The sequence below is a fragment of the Thamnophis sirtalis genome, unplaced genomic scaffold, assembly GCF_051295495.1.
Source record: "Thamnophis sirtalis isolate CommonGarterSnake01/CBP01778 unplaced genomic scaffold, rThaSir2_p1.2 scaffold_3, whole genome shotgun sequence".
NCBI classification, from domain to species: domain Eukaryota; kingdom Metazoa; phylum Chordata; class Lepidosauria; order Squamata; family Natricidae; genus Thamnophis; species Thamnophis sirtalis.
In genome coordinates this window covers 74,043,908-74,066,620 of record NW_028261383.1, presented here as the reverse complement: position 1 = coordinate 74,066,620, position 22,713 = coordinate 74,043,908, and the positions used below count along the sequence as shown (strand labels likewise).

At 37.6% G+C, this 22,713-nt stretch overlaps 1 protein-coding gene across 1 annotated transcript; it reads left to right on the top strand.

Moving 5' to 3' along the window:
• The first annotated feature begins 12,752 nt into the window (after positions 1-12,752).
• RPL29 (ribosomal protein L29) lies at positions 12,753-17,267 on the top strand. The gene is made up of 4 exons (XM_087709188.1): positions 12,753-12,851; positions 13,846-13,893; positions 15,745-15,809; positions 17,050-17,267. The coding sequence occupies exons 2-4, from the start codon at positions 13,857-13,859 to the stop codon at positions 17,146-17,148; spliced, it is 201 nt and encodes a 66-aa protein (XP_087565314.1). The 5' UTR covers positions 12,753-12,851; positions 13,846-13,856; the 3' UTR covers positions 17,149-17,267.
• Positions 17,268-22,713: the final 5,446 nt, after the last annotated feature.

Sequence of the window (22,713 nt, the reverse complement as noted above, 5' to 3'; positions counted from 1 at the left end):
ATGTATGTATGTGTGTGTGTGTGTGTATGTATGTATGTATGTATGTATGTATGTATATATATATATATATATATATATATATATATATATATATATATATATATATATACATACACACACACATACACACACACACACACATACACACATACATACATACACGCACACAAACACATAGATAGATAGATAGATAGATAGATAGATAGATAGATAGATAGATAGATAGATACATACATACATACATACATACATACATACATACATGAGTGATGGTGTTAACTTGATTAGAACTGACTTGGATTTGCTTACCTTTCTATCATTGTCATTCAGTGCCAGTTAACACTTGATTGCTAGAGAGAGATAAAAACCTTGCATCAAACAAACTTGTCTCTCTATTGGTTTCTTCAACGTGACTGCCGGAATGTGACAGATTGATCTTGGATAAAGGGGCAGACCTGACACGTATTACTGAAACCTCAATGGACAAAGGCGGGGGGCTTTTCTGGTTTTACATCAGCTGTAATTCCAGCCCAGAGGGGAAGAGTTGCTGATGATCATCCAGGAGACTCTACTGTATATCTCAAGACCCGTGTAACTGACAAACCGCTGAAGGAAGAACAGCACAGATTTCAGGGAGGTATATTTAACCTGTCTGAAATATAGACAGAATGTTAAAAAAATGTGAGAATAAATTCCCAGCTTCAGCTATAGTGAATTAATTACAGTGGAGTCTTTATGAAACATTTTCCTCCCACGTCTCTCACATCTGGACTGTGTTGCCTCTTCTCATGTAAACCAAATTCCTTGGGCCCCATTTTCTTCCCACAGTCTCTTTCATGGCCAAAGGCAATGTTCCACAGACACCAAGGGAGAGGCCATACGTCCACTTGGAGCTGTTGATAAATATGACCCTGAATTAGCCTATTGGGATGGAGAGAACGGGAAGGGAAAATAACCTGGATCATGTTCATCAAAGGACAAGACAGATCTTCAAAGTATTCAGATGCAGATGTCTCATGCTACCAATCAAACATATCCACATATCTTTTACATGGGCTTGACAACATTTTCACAAATTTATATTGGCACTAACACCGTAATCGTCTCTGTAAAACGTTTCATTATTTTCTGTCACGATTTACATACCTTAAAATTGGGATTAAGGTTTCTTTTATTAAGTTAAATTGAATTAAATTAGGATTTCTTGCCACCTTTTGTTACAGGACAGTTCTCCCTTGTTCTTCAGGCTTCTTGGCCAATCCTCCATCTCAGTAAGGCTAATTTGGGCACACACTTCATTTTCCTTTCCTTTGTCATAAGGTTTCTCAGTATGTAATGAAGTTAGGTCTATTTCTTTGTGCTTATTTGGTTTCTACACATAAAGAAGAGGTGACTGTCACTTGGAAAAGGAATAAATACACTTTGAAGGGTTTATTTGCTTCGTTTCTTACAGATTGTGAATTAACATTATCCGATGCAATGCCCTCCAAATCTGTCAGTCCATATCACACATGATCTCCAGCCAGCACATCCAATCTTAAGTTGATTTTGAATGATGGGAATTGCAGTCCAAGCTACCTGGACAGCATGGAGTTCGGGGGAAACAAATGCAGACCTACTACTTAACACTCCTCTCTTAGTTGGTGTAATGATACTTCCCCAATTATAGCAATGGACTTTTCATGTGAGCATCCATGAGTGTGTTCTCTTCTGCCTTTGACCAACTACAAAGAAATTGGCTTGAATATTGAAAATATCACTCATTCCTCATTTATATGGCTAATCTTACTTCTGTCCACATTCTTATTTCCCTTGGATTTAGACAGCTTAGTGAAAGAGGCTGAATCACACCCCATTGCTTTCCAGAGTTTACACAATGAGTGCAGTGTTGAGTGTTTGTTTTTTCTTTCACCAGAAACTTTTTTAGAAGGTCCAATTTGTTGTCGAGCCCTAATGCAATTTCATGTTTATTTGCATCATAAATACTATAATATTGATTATAAATTAAGACTGATCTACTTGGAAGCTGGGTTAATGTGCTGGATCAGAGATAAATAGAAATTCCACAAATAATCCTATATTGATAAATATTTTAAAAGCTGGGCTATTGTTATCTTTTTGCTCCTATCAGCCCATGCAAAATCCTGGTACACACCACGCAGGTGCTTAAAATTTTTGAAACACAATTATATTATCAGAGCTACATCAGAATGGTATGTGCCAGCAAACGATTTCTGCTTGATAATAGCAAACTGCCAGTCTGCCAGCTGTTTTTTTCCCAACATTTTCATTGCTTCCATATTAAAAGGCACAAGTGCTATATTGATCCATATTTTCCAGAAAGTAAGCCGCGCTTGCACTGCTTTCTCTCAAATCCAGATGCCTTATCCTGCCCCACTAAATTCACATTTCATATCTACCATGACAACAAAGGCAAATGAATGATATTGCTTCTTACGTCTGCCAGGTTTGTTTTAATATCACCATTACTCATTGCTTTTCTGTTGTGGTACGATATCAAACCTCATATATCACTCGATTGTTTATACTACTACTTCTTTATAAGATGGAAAGATTTTGATGTCTGAGGCAAAGGAGAAAATAGAGCCACCTTTCCACTTCAGGATTGGCTCATGATTCTAATATTCTGCCAACATTCAGAGAGTCAATCTATGAGGGTGATGGCCAGTTTAAAATGAGGGAGGGAGGAAGAGGGGAGAGGGAGAGAATCAGAAAGGTAAACAGTCAGAAAGGTAGTTTAGAACTACCCACAGCAAGGAGTTTGTTTCTCACTGGCTCAAGGTTAACTCAGCTTTCCATCCTTCTGAGGTTGGTAAAATGAGGACCCAGATTGTTGGGAGCAATATGCTGACATTTGTAAACTGCTCAGAAAGTGATGTAAAGCACTGTGGTTTAATTCCAGGCACAGAACTGCAGAGAACCATTTTGTAAGCTTGGGCACACATGAGGTTTATCCTTGAAAACCTGTACCGCAGAGCTTCAATCTGCATTTGGCACCTGCCCAAAAGAGATAATATGAATACTTGTGTTTAACACATTGTGAACTGCAGCACAAGCTCTTGGATCCCATCAGCATAGAACTAAAGCACTCAGGCATCGAAAGACACAGAAACTCAGGTCCATCCAGGCATTCAAGGTGAAACTGAAAACTGCCGAAGCATCGCTCGGCGCTGTAAATTTAAGTGTTGAGATCGGTCCCATTGTTAACAGAATACGCTGCTGTCTCAGATTTAGACACCACAGAGAAATATGATCCAAATGTAAATGCTTGGGAGGTGGTTTCTGCGACTATTTTTGGGCTGCCAAATTTCTGCAGTTAGTTACAGGCTTGCCTGGCCAAGTGCGTGAAAATTATAACATCCTGGAACATCTCTGAAATTCTGACACATCTGAAAGGGGACCAGAACCAATTCATGAGGAGGAAATGGCTGTTACAAAAGAAATCATAAAGACTCCCCCTGAAATACCCATGTGTAATGATCCGGGGCATGGCACAAAAGCAACACAGCCAGAGAACAGGTCTAACTCCCCTTTATTGCTCCAACTTTTCCCTCAAATATCCCCATGTTTACTACAAGTACTGGAGAAAAGCTCTCACATGCACCTTCAGCAGCCTCTGGTTACCAGTAGTCCAGTAAGCAAGGTTAGCCAAACAGTAACCAGGGGCAGCAGTCCAGCAAAGCAGGCAAAGCTGGCAAGCCCCATAAGACAGGGCACAGTAATCTACATGTGTTGGCAAGTGCACATGAGGCTCCACATATTCAAAGCTTGTTCCTGACAAATGCCCCTCCCACTCCTTACATCTCAGGTGTGCCTTGTGAACAGTGGTGGGTTTCTTTTCTTCTTTTTTTTTTTGCTCGTGTGCGTGCAGAAGTGTCCAGGTGGATGTACAGAGCCGCCCGCCACTGCTACCCCACCACTGCTACTACTGGCTCACCCGATCCAAGTTGAACCAGTGGCAACCCACCTCTCATTGTGAAGGGGGGTGGGGTACTCTCCTCCCTCTTAGCCAGCTCAGTCTGCGTTGTTCTCGCCTTCTCTCTTTTCTCTGTGCTCTAGGATCAGGAGGGGGTGACCCTTGCTCTTTGCCTGAGCTTTGTCTCTCCTGCTCCTCCCTGTCTGCAAGCCTTTCTAATCCTGAAAAGCCTTGCCCAGACTGACTCTGCCCTTCCCCATTTTCATCCAAGGCCAATGAAATCATTCTCTTGATCTCTGTCGGCTCTTGTTCAAACTCATCTTCCCCCGCAGATTCAGACTCCGATGGGGGCATGACACTATGTTTTGTTGAAGCACCCATTTCTCTCCTTCCCTTCCCACACACAGTTCCCCAAGTAATTTTCTTCCCCAAATGTCCCAGAAGTAAAGATGGTTGCTGCTCACTTTTTAAAGACATCTAAACTTCAGATATAGATACTTTGAATGTAACAATAGACAAAGGTGTTATGGCCAATAACATTAAAAATATAGTTGCATTGCACCCTCATGATTATGACAGGGAGTTCCGATGTGTTTATCCATGAAGATAATTTCCACATAACTGTACGACTTAAGTTGGAATCCTTGACCCTTAGACTGAGTTTTCTCTTTTGGCCTGATTTTTGGACATGGACAAGGATTCAGTTGTATGAGAACTCAAGTAATACAACCCAAATCGTGTCTACACTGCAACCTTTAATGTTCTTTTAATTAAGGACCAACCTCTAATTTCACATTTTTCAAGACATAATAATAATAATAATAATAGCAGCCATCCATGGATACTCTTTGAAAATAATGGTCAAATATGCCCACCCATCTAGACAAGGACAAATAGAAGGAGAGGCAATTAAGCATGCTTGGGAGTCAGAAATGATGAATAATTTATGATTGGCCTTCTCAACCCAAATCAATATATAGAAGGATAAATCAACCAATATTTCCCATATATTCTCTTACTGCCAAAGTTATCCTTGTAAAGAAGAAGGAATAAATGTTATCTACAGGTATACGTGTAATACAGCTACTAAGTCAAAGTGCATTTACTCAGAAGTAACTGCTACTAAAATGCAGAAATGTGTCTTAAGCTTACAATGCTAGTGGCCTTTCCAGAATCACATGAGTGCAACAAGGCTATAAAGGCATGACCCTTTGTCTCCCAAGACTCTGCTCTCATCAACAGAGCCGTTTTTCCTGCCTTTTTAATCATCAAATGCTCCCTCGTTGAAGGCCTTTCTTTGAGGCCCCAGACAAATTGTGGTTTGTTGACCTCAGTGAAATCTGGAAGAAATTCATTGTGAAAGAATGTAGTGGCATCCAAGGGGATTCAGCCTTGCAGACTGGAATCTTTGTTTGCCAAGACTTCTAAGAACAATTATTTAATTAGTCTCCTTCCAGCCCTTTACTGACCCCACAAGCAGCTGCAGTGGGGATCCCAAAGAATCCCCAAGGAGAACCTTAGACCACAGAGGAAATGTCCAGAAAAGACTCAATTGAAAAATCCTAGATTACTAGGCTTAGCTACCACCCACAGACCTCAGTTCATGATTCACTATTATATATGCCCCAGAACTGAATTCCTTGAGGAGGAAAGAAAGAAAATAGAAAAGCACAAGGACAGAAAGAACCCACTTTAACTTATTAGTGGTCTTTTTTTTTTTTTTTTTTTGGCCTTAGTGCATGGCAATATAAGAACTGGTGTAGTGTTGTGGTTAAACATTGGAGCCAATGTGAATGAAGAAGTCTAAAGTTGAAACCTTGCTTCAGCCATAGAATGAGTCACTTTAGAAAATGTCACACTAAGCCAGGAGTTTTTTTTCATCATGGTTAGTTGAATACATTCACCGGATGATACTAAGCTACAATGGCTTAATTCATGCATCATTCTAAATTGCAAACAAATCAAATGATGGGTAAGTTCAGTTCAATGTGTGAATAAAACCGGTAGGGGAGATTTTTGAATTTCACCACTGGGCAGTTCACATTAAAATGCCAACCAAACCAGCTCCCTCTTACTTAATTCTAATAGAGGTTCATGTAATAACAGACCTATGGCTCCCTTCAGCTTGCTTTCAATGAAAAATGCACACAAACAATATTCCTCACTGTTCACCAATAAGAGAACAAGAATAGAGATAGTATTTACCAACAATCTGATGATTTCTGCTTCTCTGGCAAAATCAGAATAAGTATGGCTTCCTTAAGGAGCTGCTGATATGTAAAGGAGTATGGTACTCTCACAATAAATCACCTTTCCTGCATTGGTCCTGAATAGCTGCATCACTTGTTCCATCAGTAATGAAATTTGAAATCCAGGAGGCAGGCATTGATGATGGAGGATAAAAGTTCTGCAAGCAACAGGAGTTAACAGAAAAATCTACTTTGATGATATCCTAAAGCAGAGAATCTTTTCAAAATTCTACCAAGAATCTGGGAAGTCCACAAAAACAGATGAAGCTTCTGGAGCCCTTGAAAAATATTAGTTGATTCAAAGTTTCCACATGCAAGAAAAAAATGGTAATAAAGAAAAACGACACTATTTGAATTCATGACTTTTTCATTCCTTAGCTCACCTACAGATGACTGAAAATCAAATAATGGATGACGCTGAACAAAGTTCTTAAAACTGAAGGATGTTGCTCTTAACCCCCAAATCTATCACATCTGAATCTCTTTTGCATTCTGTAATATTCACACACACACATATATATGCACATGCACACACAGATACACACACACACACACACACACACACACACACACACACTTTATGTTCCTCCTGAATATATAGTGGTGCAAAAGTAAGAGAAACTTTCAAAATAAGAATTGACTTGTAACTGGAGCCTTTGCTGTTGCAAAAGAAGGCAACCGAATATAAATGTATACATTTACATTATACCAGGCATTTTCAAAATAATGTATTCATGATGGGCTCTCTATATCTTCTGTAACAATAAGATATGTCGCAAAGAAATCTATAAAAATAGACTAAAAGGAGAAAGAGCAATACAGATAGGAGAGAGATTTCACCCCGCTTCACTTCTCCTTTTTGAAATTTTAAAAAAAAAAGTAATAATTCAACAGCTGCACACTTTTCATTCACTGTGCAGGAGCTCCTTCTAGTGGCAACATTTCCAGCTCCTTCCATTGATTAGCGTTCAATTTTTTGCAAACTTTCTCAACTTGAATTTGACTTCTGTCAAATTCAAGTTGACGCAAATTGACGCATCCATATAGCTTTCCTTGAAATAATATTGTAAGAATATTCTTCTGGGATAATCTGGTGACCTTCCAATCCAATTTGCATTTTTATGACTCCCTAGGTACTAATTTGATTTGGACTCCAGTAAGGTGTTGCACAGTTCATTGCTACCTTGCTGGATATTTTTGGAATATCAAATAATTTACTCTAATGCTATAGGGTATTCTATTCTTCAATGGTGGACTTCAACTTAGACTATTGTCCCCCAACTTAATATCCTTCAGATTTCTCAGTTTATGAAGGAAGCTAAACAAGGTTATCACACACTCTAGAGAGGAAGTTAGTCTCTTCCAACTGTTTAGTTTCACAGCTTTTTGCAACGGAAATATGACTTGAAATAACAGAGGTGGCATTCAAGAACAAGAGATACAAGAACACCTAGAACTGAATCAGTTGATTTTTTTTCTTTTTTTCCCCTTTTCTTTTCTTTTTTTTTTTTTATATGGAGTCTGTCCAAGTCCTATAAACAAAATACAAGTACTGGAACAAGTACTGTTGTACTTGAAGAATCTGGAGCAGATTCTTCAGTAGCATTGAGAAACAAACAACTGCAGACTCAATGTTGGTAATATAAATGCTAGTGCAGAGATGACCTATGCGTATTTGTATCAATAATCTGACTCAAGCTGTGGTGTAATCTTTGAACCATCTGTAAAGCATTCATATATAGAATCAGGTTCTTTATGCTTCCAAAAGCCATTGTGGATAATATTAAGGCTCAGTGGGGAAACAAAGCTCTTTTAGATTATTTCTCTCAACGAACCATTTATATTTCCCCACCACTCATGAAGCCCTAGGGAAGTAGATGTTTCCATGCATCTGTTGTACTATGTTCCAACAACAGCCTATTCAAGGAACTACCAAGGAAAAAAAGAACACTCCCACCAACACTGACAAACAGAGCAAACTTCTACCATGAAGATAACACATAACTTCCTCTGCAAACATAGTTCGTTTCTTGGTGCTCAGAGCTGAATTGTTTGCTTGCAGATGTTTTGTTATTAGTAACATCTTCATGCTAGAAGGAAGTGAAGTTTGGTCATTATATAAATAATAATAAAACCAAAACCAAACCAAAACCATTCCAAAGGCTTTGGAGGGGAAGAATGTAACTCAAATTAAAGCAAGGGGTTTTGGATTTCATACTGTATTGAGATTGGGTAGCCCGGGGGTATCAAACTTGTGGCGTCATGGCGTTGTCACATGACGTATCAGGACTCCTCCCCCCTTTGCTAAACCAGGCATAGATGTGACCAGCACATGACACATCCTGCCGGTGGACTGTAAGTTGGACAGCCCTTGGGTAGCCCAATAAAAGACCCCATCTCTGGCTCATACAAGTTTTAAGGTTACAAAGAAGAAAATCAATGGCATGAGATGTTTGATTGATTTAATTGATTGATTGATTTAATTTGTATGCCGCCCACTCTCAAAGAGACTCAGTTTACAATCCATGCAACCATGTTCTCCATTTAAACTTAGTATGTATAAATGTAAGTATGTATTAAAAGATTTTATAAACTGGGCTTCAACTCCATTGAATCCTAGAGTAATATGCAAAGAACATACAAAGCATAGAAAGGTGGGCAGTGTTTCCCTATTCCTAATAATAAAGTGTGAGAGGAATAAACTATGCGTAAATTATGTTGCATGAAAAGAAACAGTCCTTAAGAGCCAATGATACATCTCTAGTTACTGTCTCTATTCAATTATTTATTTAATTTCCAGACAATTGCTGTGGGATAAAATTATACAAAGTTGGCAGGTATTCTTTTTTCACTTGAAACTGTTTTAATGGAAGACTATAAAGCATCCATCATAATTAAAGTTCAAACATGTATCTTTAAAATATTTTAGTATGATTAGGTAGGATCATGCAATGTGGGCACTAAAATCCAGATAGGCAGGAAAGATATCATACATAGTTAAAGGATGTTATTGTTGTGATAATTTTTCTTTCACTTTTGGAAGTCACAGAAATGAGATTAACCCCCACATATAAATCATTTAAATGAATACATAGATACATAGCAATAGCCAAAGCACTTAGACTTATATACCACTTTCTAAGCGTTTTAGAGTCAGCATATTGCCCCCAACAATTTTTACCCACCTCGGAAAGATGGAAAGCTGAGTCAGCCTGGTGAGATTTGAACTGCCAAATTGCAGGCAGCTGGCAGTCAGCAAAAGTAGCCTGCAGTACTCCATTCTAACCACTGCGCCACCGTGGCTCATACATACATACAAACCTGTATTTCACATTTGAGAAGGCCTGGTAATGCTATTCTTAAAACAATGTTCTTCAAAACAAGTTCCATGTTTTCTATCACATCTTTATGGCAGAAACCATTTAAAATGCCAGGAATATTATTTTTATTTAAAAAGTAATTGCAATAGCTGAGGAACAGAGATTTCTGTTGTCTCTTTCTCTAGATATATATAGATGATATATAGGTACATTAACATATAAATACATTGGTTTGTGGTCAGATAACATCATTTTGCAGATGGCATTCCGTTCTATATCTTGACTTCAGACTGGCCAAATATTGTCAAAGTAGTATCCTCATCCTGGTGTCTGAATAGGCAACCACAGTCCCAGGATCAACTCTAGCAGGACTGAGTAGCTGTTGCTATGGAACCACATGGGTAAGAGGAATTTCTACCCTCAGTTCTGAATAGGTTCTGGAATGGGGCTGGTATGCAAGTTGATCTTCCTGTTTGGTGAGCAGGCAGTAGCTGTAACCAAGGCTTTTGCATGGATACATTTCGTGTGTTCTTTCTGGGAGGCTCTCCGCAGTCATTCATACCTTTATCACTCTGTATGTGGCAATTGCAATGTATTCTAGATGTATTGACGACTACTTAAAAGGTGCAGCTGATCCAAAATGAGGTGGCATAAGCAGTGATGGACATGCAAGCTGCATTCATTGCTAGTAAGACTCCAGAGATAACTCAAGGTGGTTATTATTATTTATAAAGACCTACGTGCATTAGGAGGATTGAAGGACTTGTCGCCTTTGTTTTGTGCCCATTCCACTTGTTCAGAGTTGACATGCTCCTGATACCATCCATTAAATAAAGTTATTTAATGGAATCCTGGAAACATGGCTTCTCTGTTGCACACCTGCCCTTTGGAACAATATTCACCCAGAAAGTGAAACAGCCCTTTCCCTACTTTCTTCAAGCAATCCTTGAAGATCTGGCTCCTTACCCAGGCCTTGGGTTTGGAAGGGTATATATGTGGGAGTGATTGTGGATTGTTCCCTCTAGGTCAACCATTGTTTGTTTTTATATTTTTATTGTTGTTCACTAACCTGAATTGTCAGGATTTGGGTAGCCTATATGATAAATAAAAATAAGGATTAAAAAATCTGATTTTAAAATAATTGCTTTTCAATGTTAAAATGTAAAATAAAAAAATACCTGTATGGATGAAAAAAAATCATTATAAAAAAGGTAAAAGTATCCCAGAATGATAAGCCTAAACCAAAGACATATTCATTCTCCTGTTCTCCTAAACTGACATCTAATTACTTTGAAGTAAAAATTTCCCCCACCTCCAAAAAGTCTTTAATTCATAATTGGTTATAAAGGGTATACCGATTAATTGTTGTTTGGACTATGTTGCTCCAACAGCAGTATCAACTCCAAACTTTATTTTGAGATAGTTTGCAGCAGTTTCATGCTTATAAAAGTTCCTCATTCCTCTATCCTTGGATGGGCTGACATTTGCAGGATAAAATATGAAAGTATTTCTTGTTGTCTCTAAACATTATGAACCTTTTTTCTATTTTACCTTTTTTTACCCTTTCATATTTTTCCTGTTTTTTCTTTTATGTTTCTGTGTTTCTGTTAAATCAATCTAAAATCTTTTTTTCATAAAAAATATTTCAAAAAAGTATTATGAATGTAATTGAATGCTTTATATGCTTTTAAAATAGGAAAGATCATTAATGTTTTGCCTCATATCCCAAGGTACTTGCAAAATATTATGTTCCGATCTTTGAAAAACCTCTGCTTCAGCTAGATTTTGGACTGTGATAGCTTGGTTTGAAGTTATGGTAATAATATGCAGCTTTTAGAAATTCTTCCTGAGCCAAATTAAACAGATCTATAAACATTTCTCCACTACAGCCGCTAGAGCTTGCTCATATTCGGCATAAAGAGAGTAAGATATTTATGTTTGATTTAACCCTGAACCTGAGCCAGTTCAACAGGCCGATTCAGTATTGTGTCCGAAATTCCCATCCCTGAATTCTTTTTCAATGAGTTTCTAACATTATTTTTTAAGTTTTTTAATCTTTTTGTTTCGCCTCAATATTTCATTCAGGCAGTTCAAATTTTATCACATATCTTAAAAGCCTACTACTACTTAATGAAGCATAAGTAACTCAAAATTTGTAACTTCACTTGGCTTAATTACAAGAGACAAAACTGCTCTCTGGAAATTTCCCAAGTGATAACTGATTGGGATATATAAACAGTTATTACCTTCTCAGAAAAAAAAAGTAAGATTTGTGCCCACGTGGTGTATGAACAAAAAATGCAATTTGGACAAAGATTTATTTAATTTGCAGCTGTTTTGCTCCCCCTTAAAATGTATTTTTCTTATGTAGTATTTAAGGAGTATTTAAGTACTTCAAAATTATTAATATAATAAAACAGAACATTGAGAAGGAGTACAATGTGTGTACACCTTGGTATAAAATTTCCTCCCTCTCTTGATTTATTAAATAGTGTCCCAGTGAGAGAAACATGAATTTAGGTTTTAGGAGAATTTCACAGTTAAAGCAAGGCATTTTCAATGTTTTACACAATTTGTTACTGGATCTGGATCTGCTTGTTTTTGCAATTTCATCCATTTTCAAAAGCAGAACTGGTTTATTTTGACATTGCTGTTTTTTTTAAATTACAACAAACCAGTTTTTCTTTCTTTCAATAATTTCAGTTGGCAGACTTTTTAAAGAACCATTCTTTTCTCGCACTAGCAATAGAAGTTAAGCGCCCTGTTCTTGGTATATATCCCAACTTTTATGCATCACTTAAAACTTGTCTCCCAAAAAAATGTAATTTGAAAAAAGGAGCTTTTGTATTTATCTGGTGAAGAATACCATTCTGATGGTAAAATAGTTCTTGAGTACTCCATTTCTACAAAAAGGAGAAGGAAAACGAAGAGAGAAGCAAAGCGAAGGATAGACGACATGATACATTTTTGAAACTCAATCATGTAATCAATTGAGAAATCCACTGTTAGCTTTCTGATTAAAGAGAAATATCCACTTTTTATACACTTTTGCTTCAATCCAATACCATAATACAAAGGATACGAATGATGCATCTCACGATATGCTATGCATTATCCGACAGAGGTTAAATTTAAGATTTTGCTTTTTAAAGTCGGAAAAGTCATTTTCGGATCCGGAACCTTTTTCACTATGACTCCTGTTTCCAGCCGGACACATTACACTACCTTTTGTCCTTTTGTGTGCCCGTTCAGCTGTATTTTTTACCGGTCTCGATGGCTTGATATCCCGGAATGCTTTGCGACGATTACTTCCTTTCCGGTTTTGGCTTGAACTTCGGCGGACGCGTAAGTTGAATTGTACCTCCCGGAATCCTCGATCATCGGCCTCGAGGAAAACGGTAGTGCGGCGAATTCCCGGGAAGGGAAAAGACGGTTGTCTTACTAGACGGCTTTTATTTATATTTTCCCTCCTGCTGGGGGTTGGAGCTGGTGGGGGGGGGGGAATAGATGAGCTTGGGTGAAGGATGGTTCACCGGAATGGAGTAGGATGAAAGAAAAGAGACGAGGGGAGAGGGGTGCGATTAAGTCCCGAGGATCAGCTGGTGTAAAAGGCAATGAAATGAGGCTTTCTGGATGTTACTTAACAACGTCTTTGTCTCTCGGAAGGCTGTGCTGCTCGGTGGGCATTGGACATTTTTCTGGAACGGGGAATTCAGTATGTTTTACGTCTACTACACACATGGTAGTATGTGGTCGGTTATTGAATTGAGTTTTGCTTTTTCTTAGTAGTTGGAAATTGAGTTTTGTTATCTGTTGCCTTGCCGTCTAGTTGCTTGGATAGGCGGTGTCGAATTGAATACTATACAATCTACAATATTCTTTATTGGCCAAGTGTGATTGGGCACACACAAGGAATTTGTCTTCCGGGGCATAAGCTCTCAGTGTACATGAAGACAACAAAGTAACATCATCATAAGATCCAAATATCCTTAGACATAAGACAGTTCTGTGGGAATTAGGTGTGCAGCAGAGTGATGGCATATGGGGGTTGGGGGGGGACTGTCATTGTGTATAGTTGTTTTGGCATGCAATGCCCTGTAGCGGCATCCTGAGGGGAGGAGTTGAAACAGTTTATGTCTGGGATGTGAGGGGTCTACAGATATTTTTTTCAAGCCATCTTTCTGACTATATAGTGGAAGGTGGGCTTGAGTCATGGGCCCTGACCTGAATCAGCAAGTGAACATTAGTTCATATGTGAGTGTAAAGAATGTAAAATACTTGAGGGTTTGTGCCCTTTTCTATGTTTAAGTTTAATGCTTCCTGTCTTTGCTTCTTTCAGCAGGTTTAGCCATGGCCAAGTCCAAGAACCATACTACACACAATCAGTGTAAGTTTCAATAGGAATCGAGGAATGAAAATAGCTGTAATGTTACTATTTGCCTGTATTTGAAAGGATTAGTATTGGCATAATAGCTTAAATCAGTATTCAGTAACTTTTTATTAACATCTGTTATATAGCTTACATTGTAACATGGAATACTGGAATACTGCAATGTGGCTGGAATACTGCAATGTGCTCTACATGGGGCTGCCCTTGAAGAGCATCCGGCGACTTCAGCTAGTGCAGAACGCAGCCGCGCGAGTGATCGCGGGTGCACCTCGGTTCACCCGCATAACACCTATCCTCCGCTTCAAGGTGCTACTAATCACCCATAAAGCCCTACATGGCAGTGGATCTGGATACTTGAGAGACCGCCTTCTGCCAATTACATCCCTGCGACCAATAAGATCTCATAGATTAGGCCTCCTCTGTATTCCATCGGCCAGCCAGTGTCGGCTGGCAACCACAAGGAGGAGGGCCTTCTCAGCAGTAGCCCCGGCCCTTTGGAACGAGCTCCCTGTGGAGATTCGTACCCTCTCCACCGTCCAAGCCTTCCGCACAGCCCTGAAGAACTGGCTCGCCCGTCAGGCCTGGGGATAAGGATAGTTACCCCTCCCGAATGATGAATGTATGTTGCTTACCATTTTAGTATATGTCTCTATTTTGTTGTCTGTATCCCCCCCTTCCCAGTTTTATGTGAGCCGCCCTGAGTCCCCTCAGGGAAAAGGGCGGCCTACAAATTCTAATAAAACTAAAACTACCAAACTAAAACATAAATTGAAGTATGAATAGTCTTGATTTGGGTTTGTTTTGTTGGAGGGGGTTACCTTACTAGATTATTAGAGAAGGCAAAAACTAGTACTCAATTTCTTCCCCGTTAATGTTAATAGACATCTCTGCCCAAAAGCAGGCAATCCCAATTCTAGTCATTGAGAAGGCTAATAATTTAGCTTTAAAGGGGCAACTGTATACTTATCACATAAGCATTGAGCGTAAATACTGAAATGTAATCCTTTCCTAGCTTCTTGATAATGGTCAGTTTTGTCATTCCCTGATTCCTGTAATTTTCATATAGAATTATCCTTAAATATACTGTTTGTATAGTGTCCTGCAAATGTTTCTATTTTTTAGTAAAAATATATTTGGAATAAAGTTGTGTGAAAACACAAATGGATAACAATTGCATGCTTGGCAAATTGGTTTGAGACATTAAAGTGCATGCTGAATTTAATTCCATGCTGATGGAAGGATATCACTTATGATTGGAAAAAAGTTTTATGACTTATTGAATTATAGTCAACAGAACAAGATTGAAATCTTATTGGGACTAATGATAGATTTATAATGCCTACTTGTTATGAAATATTGGGTTTTCAATTACATGTAAAGAAGACCCTTAGAAAGCAATTAAGTGATTTTCATGTGGAGAGAAATTAGGAATATATTTTGGCAGTCCCACATATCAAAAAAAGAAAATAAGCAGAGAATCATCAGCTTTGTATTCAAAATAGTATCATCTGTTTCATTTATCAGTTGTCTTAACATTTTCATTGGCTTTGATTGCCCAAGAATGTGATTGCTGCAGAGGAACAGCTGCTTATCTATGATATTGCAGTGAATGTTGGTAACAAGTTTATCTGAAGCACAATCCAAAATCGGGGATGGTCCTTGTGTTAGATTCTAGGTTCTTAGCCACATTACTTTGTAGAATTTTCAAACCTAGAAAATGCAACTTGAAATAGATATTTTGCTATTTTTTAAAGAAGCAGATAAAACTAATAGAAAAATATAAATGTAGAATATTAATTTGTTATCTTCAATTTCTGAATATTATCTCTGAATATTATCTCTGAACAGCTCGCAAATGGCACAGAAATGGCATTAAGAAACCCAGGTCACAAAGATACGAATCTCTGAAAGGGGTGAGTGCCTTCTTGTCAACTCATTTGCAGCTGCTGACATTGACAGATGGTTCATTGTGTCTGTGTGTAGGGGCCTGACAACAGTAAATGGCAGTGCATGGTCACAGACCATGACATAAAGCACTGCAGCAATCCCACTTCAGCATCACACATCAATATTATAAACCCCCAATCTGAAAGAAGAACAAATATCTAATAACAATAACAAATGTCTGAGAAATTTAGATTTTATTTTGTATGTGCCCAACATTGTATACAACTACCATTCTCTGAGTGACCCTGTTTCCTTACCGACCGATTTCATCTAAACACCATATCTGGGACACCTTGAATTGTTTATAGTTAAAAGAATTTATTTTTGAAAACCATCCTTGGTTCGTATGAGAATATTCCAGAGTTTTCCAGGCTATTCTGTTCACAAATTAGTGCATTTTGTCCATCTCTAACATTGATTGTGTGGTCAGACAGTGTTCCATGATTATTATTTTATTTGTATCCCACCTTTATTGGTTTTAAAAATAATTCAAGGCATCTAACATACCGTGACCCGTCAAAAGCGCGGACGACAAAAGCGCGATCGACAAAATCGCGCCTTTGACGTCATCACAGCGCGACGAAAAAGATCGAAAAATTCAAATAAAAATTAATAAAAATTAAATTAAAGCAAGCCGATTCACATAAAGGTAAGGGTTAGGGTTAGGGTTAGGGTAAGGGTAAGGGTTCGGGTTAGCTTTAGAGCGTTAGCGTTAGCGTTAGGGTTAGGATAAGGGTTAGCGTTACGTTTTTCGTTACTTTAACGGTTAGGTTTAGGGTTAGGTTTAGGGTTAGGTTAAGAGTTAGGGTTAGGGTTAGGTTTAGGGTTAGGTTTGGGGGGGTTAGGGGAAGGTTTTAGCTTTATTTTTACATTTTTTCGATCTTTTTCGTCGCGCTGTGATGACGTCACAGCGCGCTTTTGTCGAGCGCGATTTTGTCCTACGCGCTTTTGTGGTGGAACCCTAACATACAAGCCCATTTGAAAGGAACAAGAAAAGGCAGAAGAGTGGATAGGGGGCCAGTCTGAGTGGATTTATGAAAGACTGTCATATGACTCGGGGTGGCTTACAATTGGATAAAATATAACATTAAATACATTAAATTGTCTACTTCGCTGTCCTGAGCTCCAGTAGACTTCCAAATAATACGTGAATCAAAAAGCAAATTATATTTTTTGTGTCTTCTCAACCCTTGTCTCCCTTTTTAGGTAGATCCCAAATTCCTGAGGAATATGCGCTTTGCGAAGAAGCACAACAAGAAAGGACTGAAAAAAATGCGGGCTAATAATGCTAAAAATGCTAAATAACCAGCCTGACTTTCTATAGCAAAGACAACTACCTTGATTAGTAATTGGGTGACACCTTTTCCATGTACCATCTTTCACCCAAAAGTATTTTATATTAATAAAAAGGAATGTAATGTGTATATGCAGTGTCGAATTTTCATTGTGTCTACAAGAGTTAACAATTTAATCTTAGTAACTATTCTTCTGTATAATGTATCTCACAATCATTTCCATTATTAAAGTGCTCAAGAATTTGCATTCCAATCTGAGTTTTCAAGGTATGGATTCAGTTTATACATGCAATTCTATCCATGTTCGTTTGCCTGCAAATCAGAATATTATAAGGTATTTCATCAAATGCCTCATTAAAATCAAGCCAAATTATGTCCTATCATTCGGAAAATCTATTATGAAAATAATTCAGACCAAAAAAAAATATCTGAGATTTTCTGACAAATAACATGTTGAGGTTTTTTTTAATCATCATAACACGGTTTTCAAGATGGTTGCAGCTCAATTTCTCTAGTTTGCTCTTGCATCTTCACAGGTATTAAAGTCACACTCATAATGCAAGTTGATGACTTTAAACTTTGATCCTCTTTTTGCCTCCCTTCTCTAGGATTTCTCAGTTTGATTAGAATACCTTCAGCATCATAAGCTGCCATTATCTGGCCATGGATATTTTAAAGCATTGAAAATCTGAAGATATTTGCTGATTATATTATGCCAGCTAGAATCCCCATATTTCAGCTCTTTACTTATTTTCTAGGAGAAAAATAAGAAGACTGAGCAAGGAAAGAGCCTTTTTTGTTATTCTTTTGACATCTTCACTAAATAGCTGAAAAATTGTTACTTCTTAAAGCAATTTAAGAAAACCATTTTTTTTCTTGGTATTCTCAGCTCATTCTGCACTTCACATTTTCTAACAGTTTGATATTATTACTGAACAATGTTCCTCTTTTCACTCCTGTGTTTTCTTTTTAATTCAGAATTTCAATTAAGGTTTTTGTGCAAATAACTAATTTCCTCAATGATACTGTTTTTGAAAAAGTTTTCTCATATTCTTTATATTTTAATCTACATAGTCTTTTTATCAATTATACTGTTTCCATATAGGTTTTAGTCACAGTAATTTTATTGCTTTTTATCTGTAATTCCATTCTTATTTTTCCATAATTTATAGCAGCCTTCCTCAGTCTTTTTACCCTGGAGGAACCCTTAAAATAATGCTGAGGCCTAAGGAAGCCATGTATAAAAATACTTCTATCTAGACCTCATGATATATGTAGCATATATATATGTAGCATATATATATATAGTATTTTTTTTTTTAAAAAAAGTTGCTTTTCAGTCACAATCTCTAACAAACCCAGTTGAGGAAGGCTGGTTTAGGGACTAAATTGTCAACACTGAAATACATGTAAACTTTTATATATCTGATGTTATGCTTTTGCTTGACAATGAACAGCATTATTATTTTTTTTAAAGTCAACATTAATCAACTTTTTCTGGTGTTCCTCAATTAAGTTCCTATTGATTAGTGGCACATCAAAGATACCTTTCAAAGAGAAACTTGTCAGCAATTCAAGTGAGGAATTTCCTGGAATGACACTGGCAAGAGTTTGTCTCCTAGCATAAAAATCTATTTTATGCCCCATTTTACAAATCTCAAGCATCTACTTAAACATAGAAACAAAAAACTGACAGAAAAAGACCTACCATAATGGTCCATCAAGTCTCCCCTTTGAGGGTGTCTTGTTACCTTTTTAATTTTTATTTTATTTTTTGTCAGATGATGGACAAATGTTTATCCCAAGCATGTTTAAACTCAGTTATTGAGGCTTGATGCTCTACCTCTACTGCAAGCTGGTTCCAAGCTTATACTACTCTTTCTGTGAAGTGATACCTAATAACCTTACTTTTGAAATTCCCTAGTGTAAATTTGAATGTTATGCTCCCATGTTTCTAGTTTTTGCTTACTATTGAAAATACTGCCTTCTAGAACTTTATTCACGCCCTTATTATATTTAAAAATTTCAATTGTGTCTCCCCCCCCCCCCTTTCCTTCTGTCCTCCAGATTGTATATACTCAGTTTCTGCAATCTCTCTTGATGCTTTTTGGCCCTCAGACCTTGTACCCCTTTGTTGCCTGTCTCTGGACTTGCACTGTCTTAAGTGAGAGGTCCCCAAAACCGGACCCAGTATTCCACATGGGGTCTCACTAAAGCCCTATATTGTGGGATTTGGACTTCCTTTATTCTGCTGGTGATCCCTCTAGTATCTCCGAATTGTTTAACTTCACCGCAGCCTGGTCACACTGTTTTACTCATTTTGCAGTCATCTGCTATGAGCACCTAAATCTTTCCTTCTGTTGTTCTAACACTACCTTTAAAGTTGTACCCTGTCAGAGGATTCTTTTTCCCCAAAATACATTTAGAAACCATAAACTGCAGTCTTTACATTTTTAACCAATTTTCCAGCAATGCCAGATTTTCCAAGTTAGAAATACACACCCACCCCGTAACATCAACTCTATTATACACCTTTGTATCGTCAACAAAAAAGAGAAACTTTACCTATTATATCACACACTGAACAGAACAAGACCTGGGGCTGAGCCTTGTATGTTGCTTGTGACTGCTCTGTTCAGATAATCATACACGGATTTATTCCAGAGCCAGGCTTCCTATCCACTGAACTACCCAATGGTTAAGCCTGAACAAGTTTTAAATGAGTTCTTCATATGGAACAATACCAAATGTTTTGTTAAAATTCAGCACCACCTTCAGACAAAACATTTGCTCCAGGAAACCCTGTCTGCATCTTTTTCCTTGGGTGGGTTGGGTTGTAAGACACCAAGAGCCATATTTTGTCCTATTTATGTTAACTTCAGTGCTCTCAGTAGTGCCACAGAGTCAATGCTTTGTAGTTCTATACCAATGGTGACAATTTTGATACAGTCTCTCTATTTTGTGAAAACGTTGCATCTTTGTTGTATTCCAATCATCAAAATCATCTCTCCAATTTAAAGAGGCCCATCTTAAGTCATATTTGTCTTTCCAAAACTCATCTTGTTTTAATTTCCATACTCAGATACTAATATCAGAGTATGACATATCTCCAGTGGATTATTGCAATTCACTGTACATGGGGCTACTCTGAAAAGTATCTGAAAGCTTCAGTCGGTGTAAACTGGGACTGTGTGAGCTACAGTATATTGGATGTCCAAAGAAAGGCACATCTAACGCCTCTGCTCCACAAACTATGCTGAGTGTCACTTTGCTTCTGGGTCCAATTCAAGGTGTTGGTTATGCCCTATAAAGCTCTACATTCATGGGCCCAGACTGTCCATGTAACTGGCTTTGTCCGACCACATCAGCCCATCCCACCCATCTTCCCTCTGACAGGGAAAGTATGTTGCAGACCCCATCAATCAAAGAAGAAACTTCTCTGCCATTATCCTTGTCCTATGGAATATCCTTCCCCTGAAGATGAGGCAGGCCTCTGTTTTCCCGGTCTCGAAAAGGTGTTAAAACATGGCCTTGCAGCCTTTTCTGGGGAGCCCAAAGGACTATGCAGTTGGTAGATAGAATATCGCTGAGATCTTTCCATTTATGTTTGTCAAACAATTTTAATAGGGTTCAATTGCCTCTCAGGAAATTTTCTTGCCTCTTTGAAAATGTTTATGATTTTATATTTTTTAAATTTTTTAATTCTAAATTAATAGGTAGATGGATAGATGATAGATAAATTACTGGATGGATGTAAGGATGGATAGATAAATGACTAATAAAAACTGAATTGTGCTTAGGAACATTTTTTTTCTGATTTTTCATTAAATGGCTTATCGCTACTGCTTTTACAAATCCTTTTGTGAAATATTTTTGTTAATTCCTATAAGCCTTCAATTTAAATCTATTTTGTCAAGTTTGCCACAATACATTTTTAGACTTTGTGAATTTTGTGCCTTTTTATTTTGATAAACTCAAGAATCTAATAGTATTGTAATAGGCTAAAATGTGACATACAGTTTTATGACATTTAATTTAGTTTATTAGGAGTTATTTGTACAGAAAAACTCAAGAATTCTGTCCCTCAACATGTTTTATTACATGTCATAATGCTTACAACAAAATTGCAGGAATGTTTAGCGACATTAAAATATTAATTTATAAGGTCATATAAAATTCCCAAATTTCAAATATTCAAATTCTTTATTACAGGTCAAAAATCTAAGCTGAATAAAACTTCTTAAATAAAATCTGGCAAGGTTTTATTAAATTTATTTAACAAATTTAATCATTTATTAAATGTATTAAACATTTTTAAGATTTTTATTATGGTACATTTATTAAATAATTTTATTAAATTTATTTCATTAATCATTTTTACGTTTTAAAATGTTAATTAGATAAATATTTACCTGGGAGGAGAGAGACCACATGGTCATTGTTCTGTCCCAAGCCTCTAATTTATACTGACGCCGGCTTGGCTGTCTGCCACGACTAAGGAGGGAGATAAGCACCCCTTGGCTAGGAGCCCAGAAAATTATCTCTATGAAAACAAGGCTGAAACTCACGGAATTTTTCAAACTTTTGCTACACCTGGATTAGTAAACTCTTGTTTCCTGCAAAATTTCCCTCCCATCACCCCACCTATAAGCTCTCTGGGAGGGGCCAATCAGTAGCCACCTGTTTCCTATTTCCTTCTATGAGCCTTTTTCCAAAGCTGCTCCCTCCTCTTCTCCATCAGGGACAGCCTGCCTCTTTTCCCCCTCACTGCTCCCTGAGTCAGACGCTATCTGGTGGCCAACAGGCCTCTCTAGTCCCGGCTCTGACTCCAAACACCCCCCCCTGCCCCCAGTCTTCCTCAGCCTCCAGGGCAGTCCCAGTTCATCGCTGTCAGAGTCCTCCAATAGCTCAGCCACCCGCTATTGGGCCACATAGTATTCGTTGTTGTCGAAGTCCACCAACAACTCAACCGGCCGCTGTTGAGCCACAATAGTCATGGATTTCAAATATTGATTCAGAATTATAGAACCAAATGTAAGGTTCAGGTTTCTAGCATTAGCATAATTAGCATTAGCATTAGCATTAGCATGATTGATGCTCATTTAAACTCTCTTGGGATTATCTTTTTTTTTTACACTGCTCTGAAAATAATAAAACAAGGAAATTGTTGATGTCTGCTACCTTGTCCTTTTCAACATGAAAATCTTTCTGGCAGAAAAAATTAAAATAACCTCCAAAAATAATAATCATGAGTTCCTTCCTCCCTCCCTTCCATAATCATAAATGTTTAAACGCTTTTCCAGTGTTCTCTATTTCTATGAGCTATACGGTAATCAGTAATATGTCCACTTATCCAGAAGGTGGCAGGCTCTGCGTACGTCACAATATTATTCAACTGAAAATAGGGACCTGAGAATATCTGATGAAAATGCCTTTGAACTATCTAAGACTATAAAGAAGTTGTTTGCTAATCTGAAGAATATCCATAAGAAAACTCTTCATGGAAAAGCCAAAGGAAAATCTCATCCAATATTTTGTTTCTAAGATTTCCAAGCCAAATATCTGGCAAACTGTT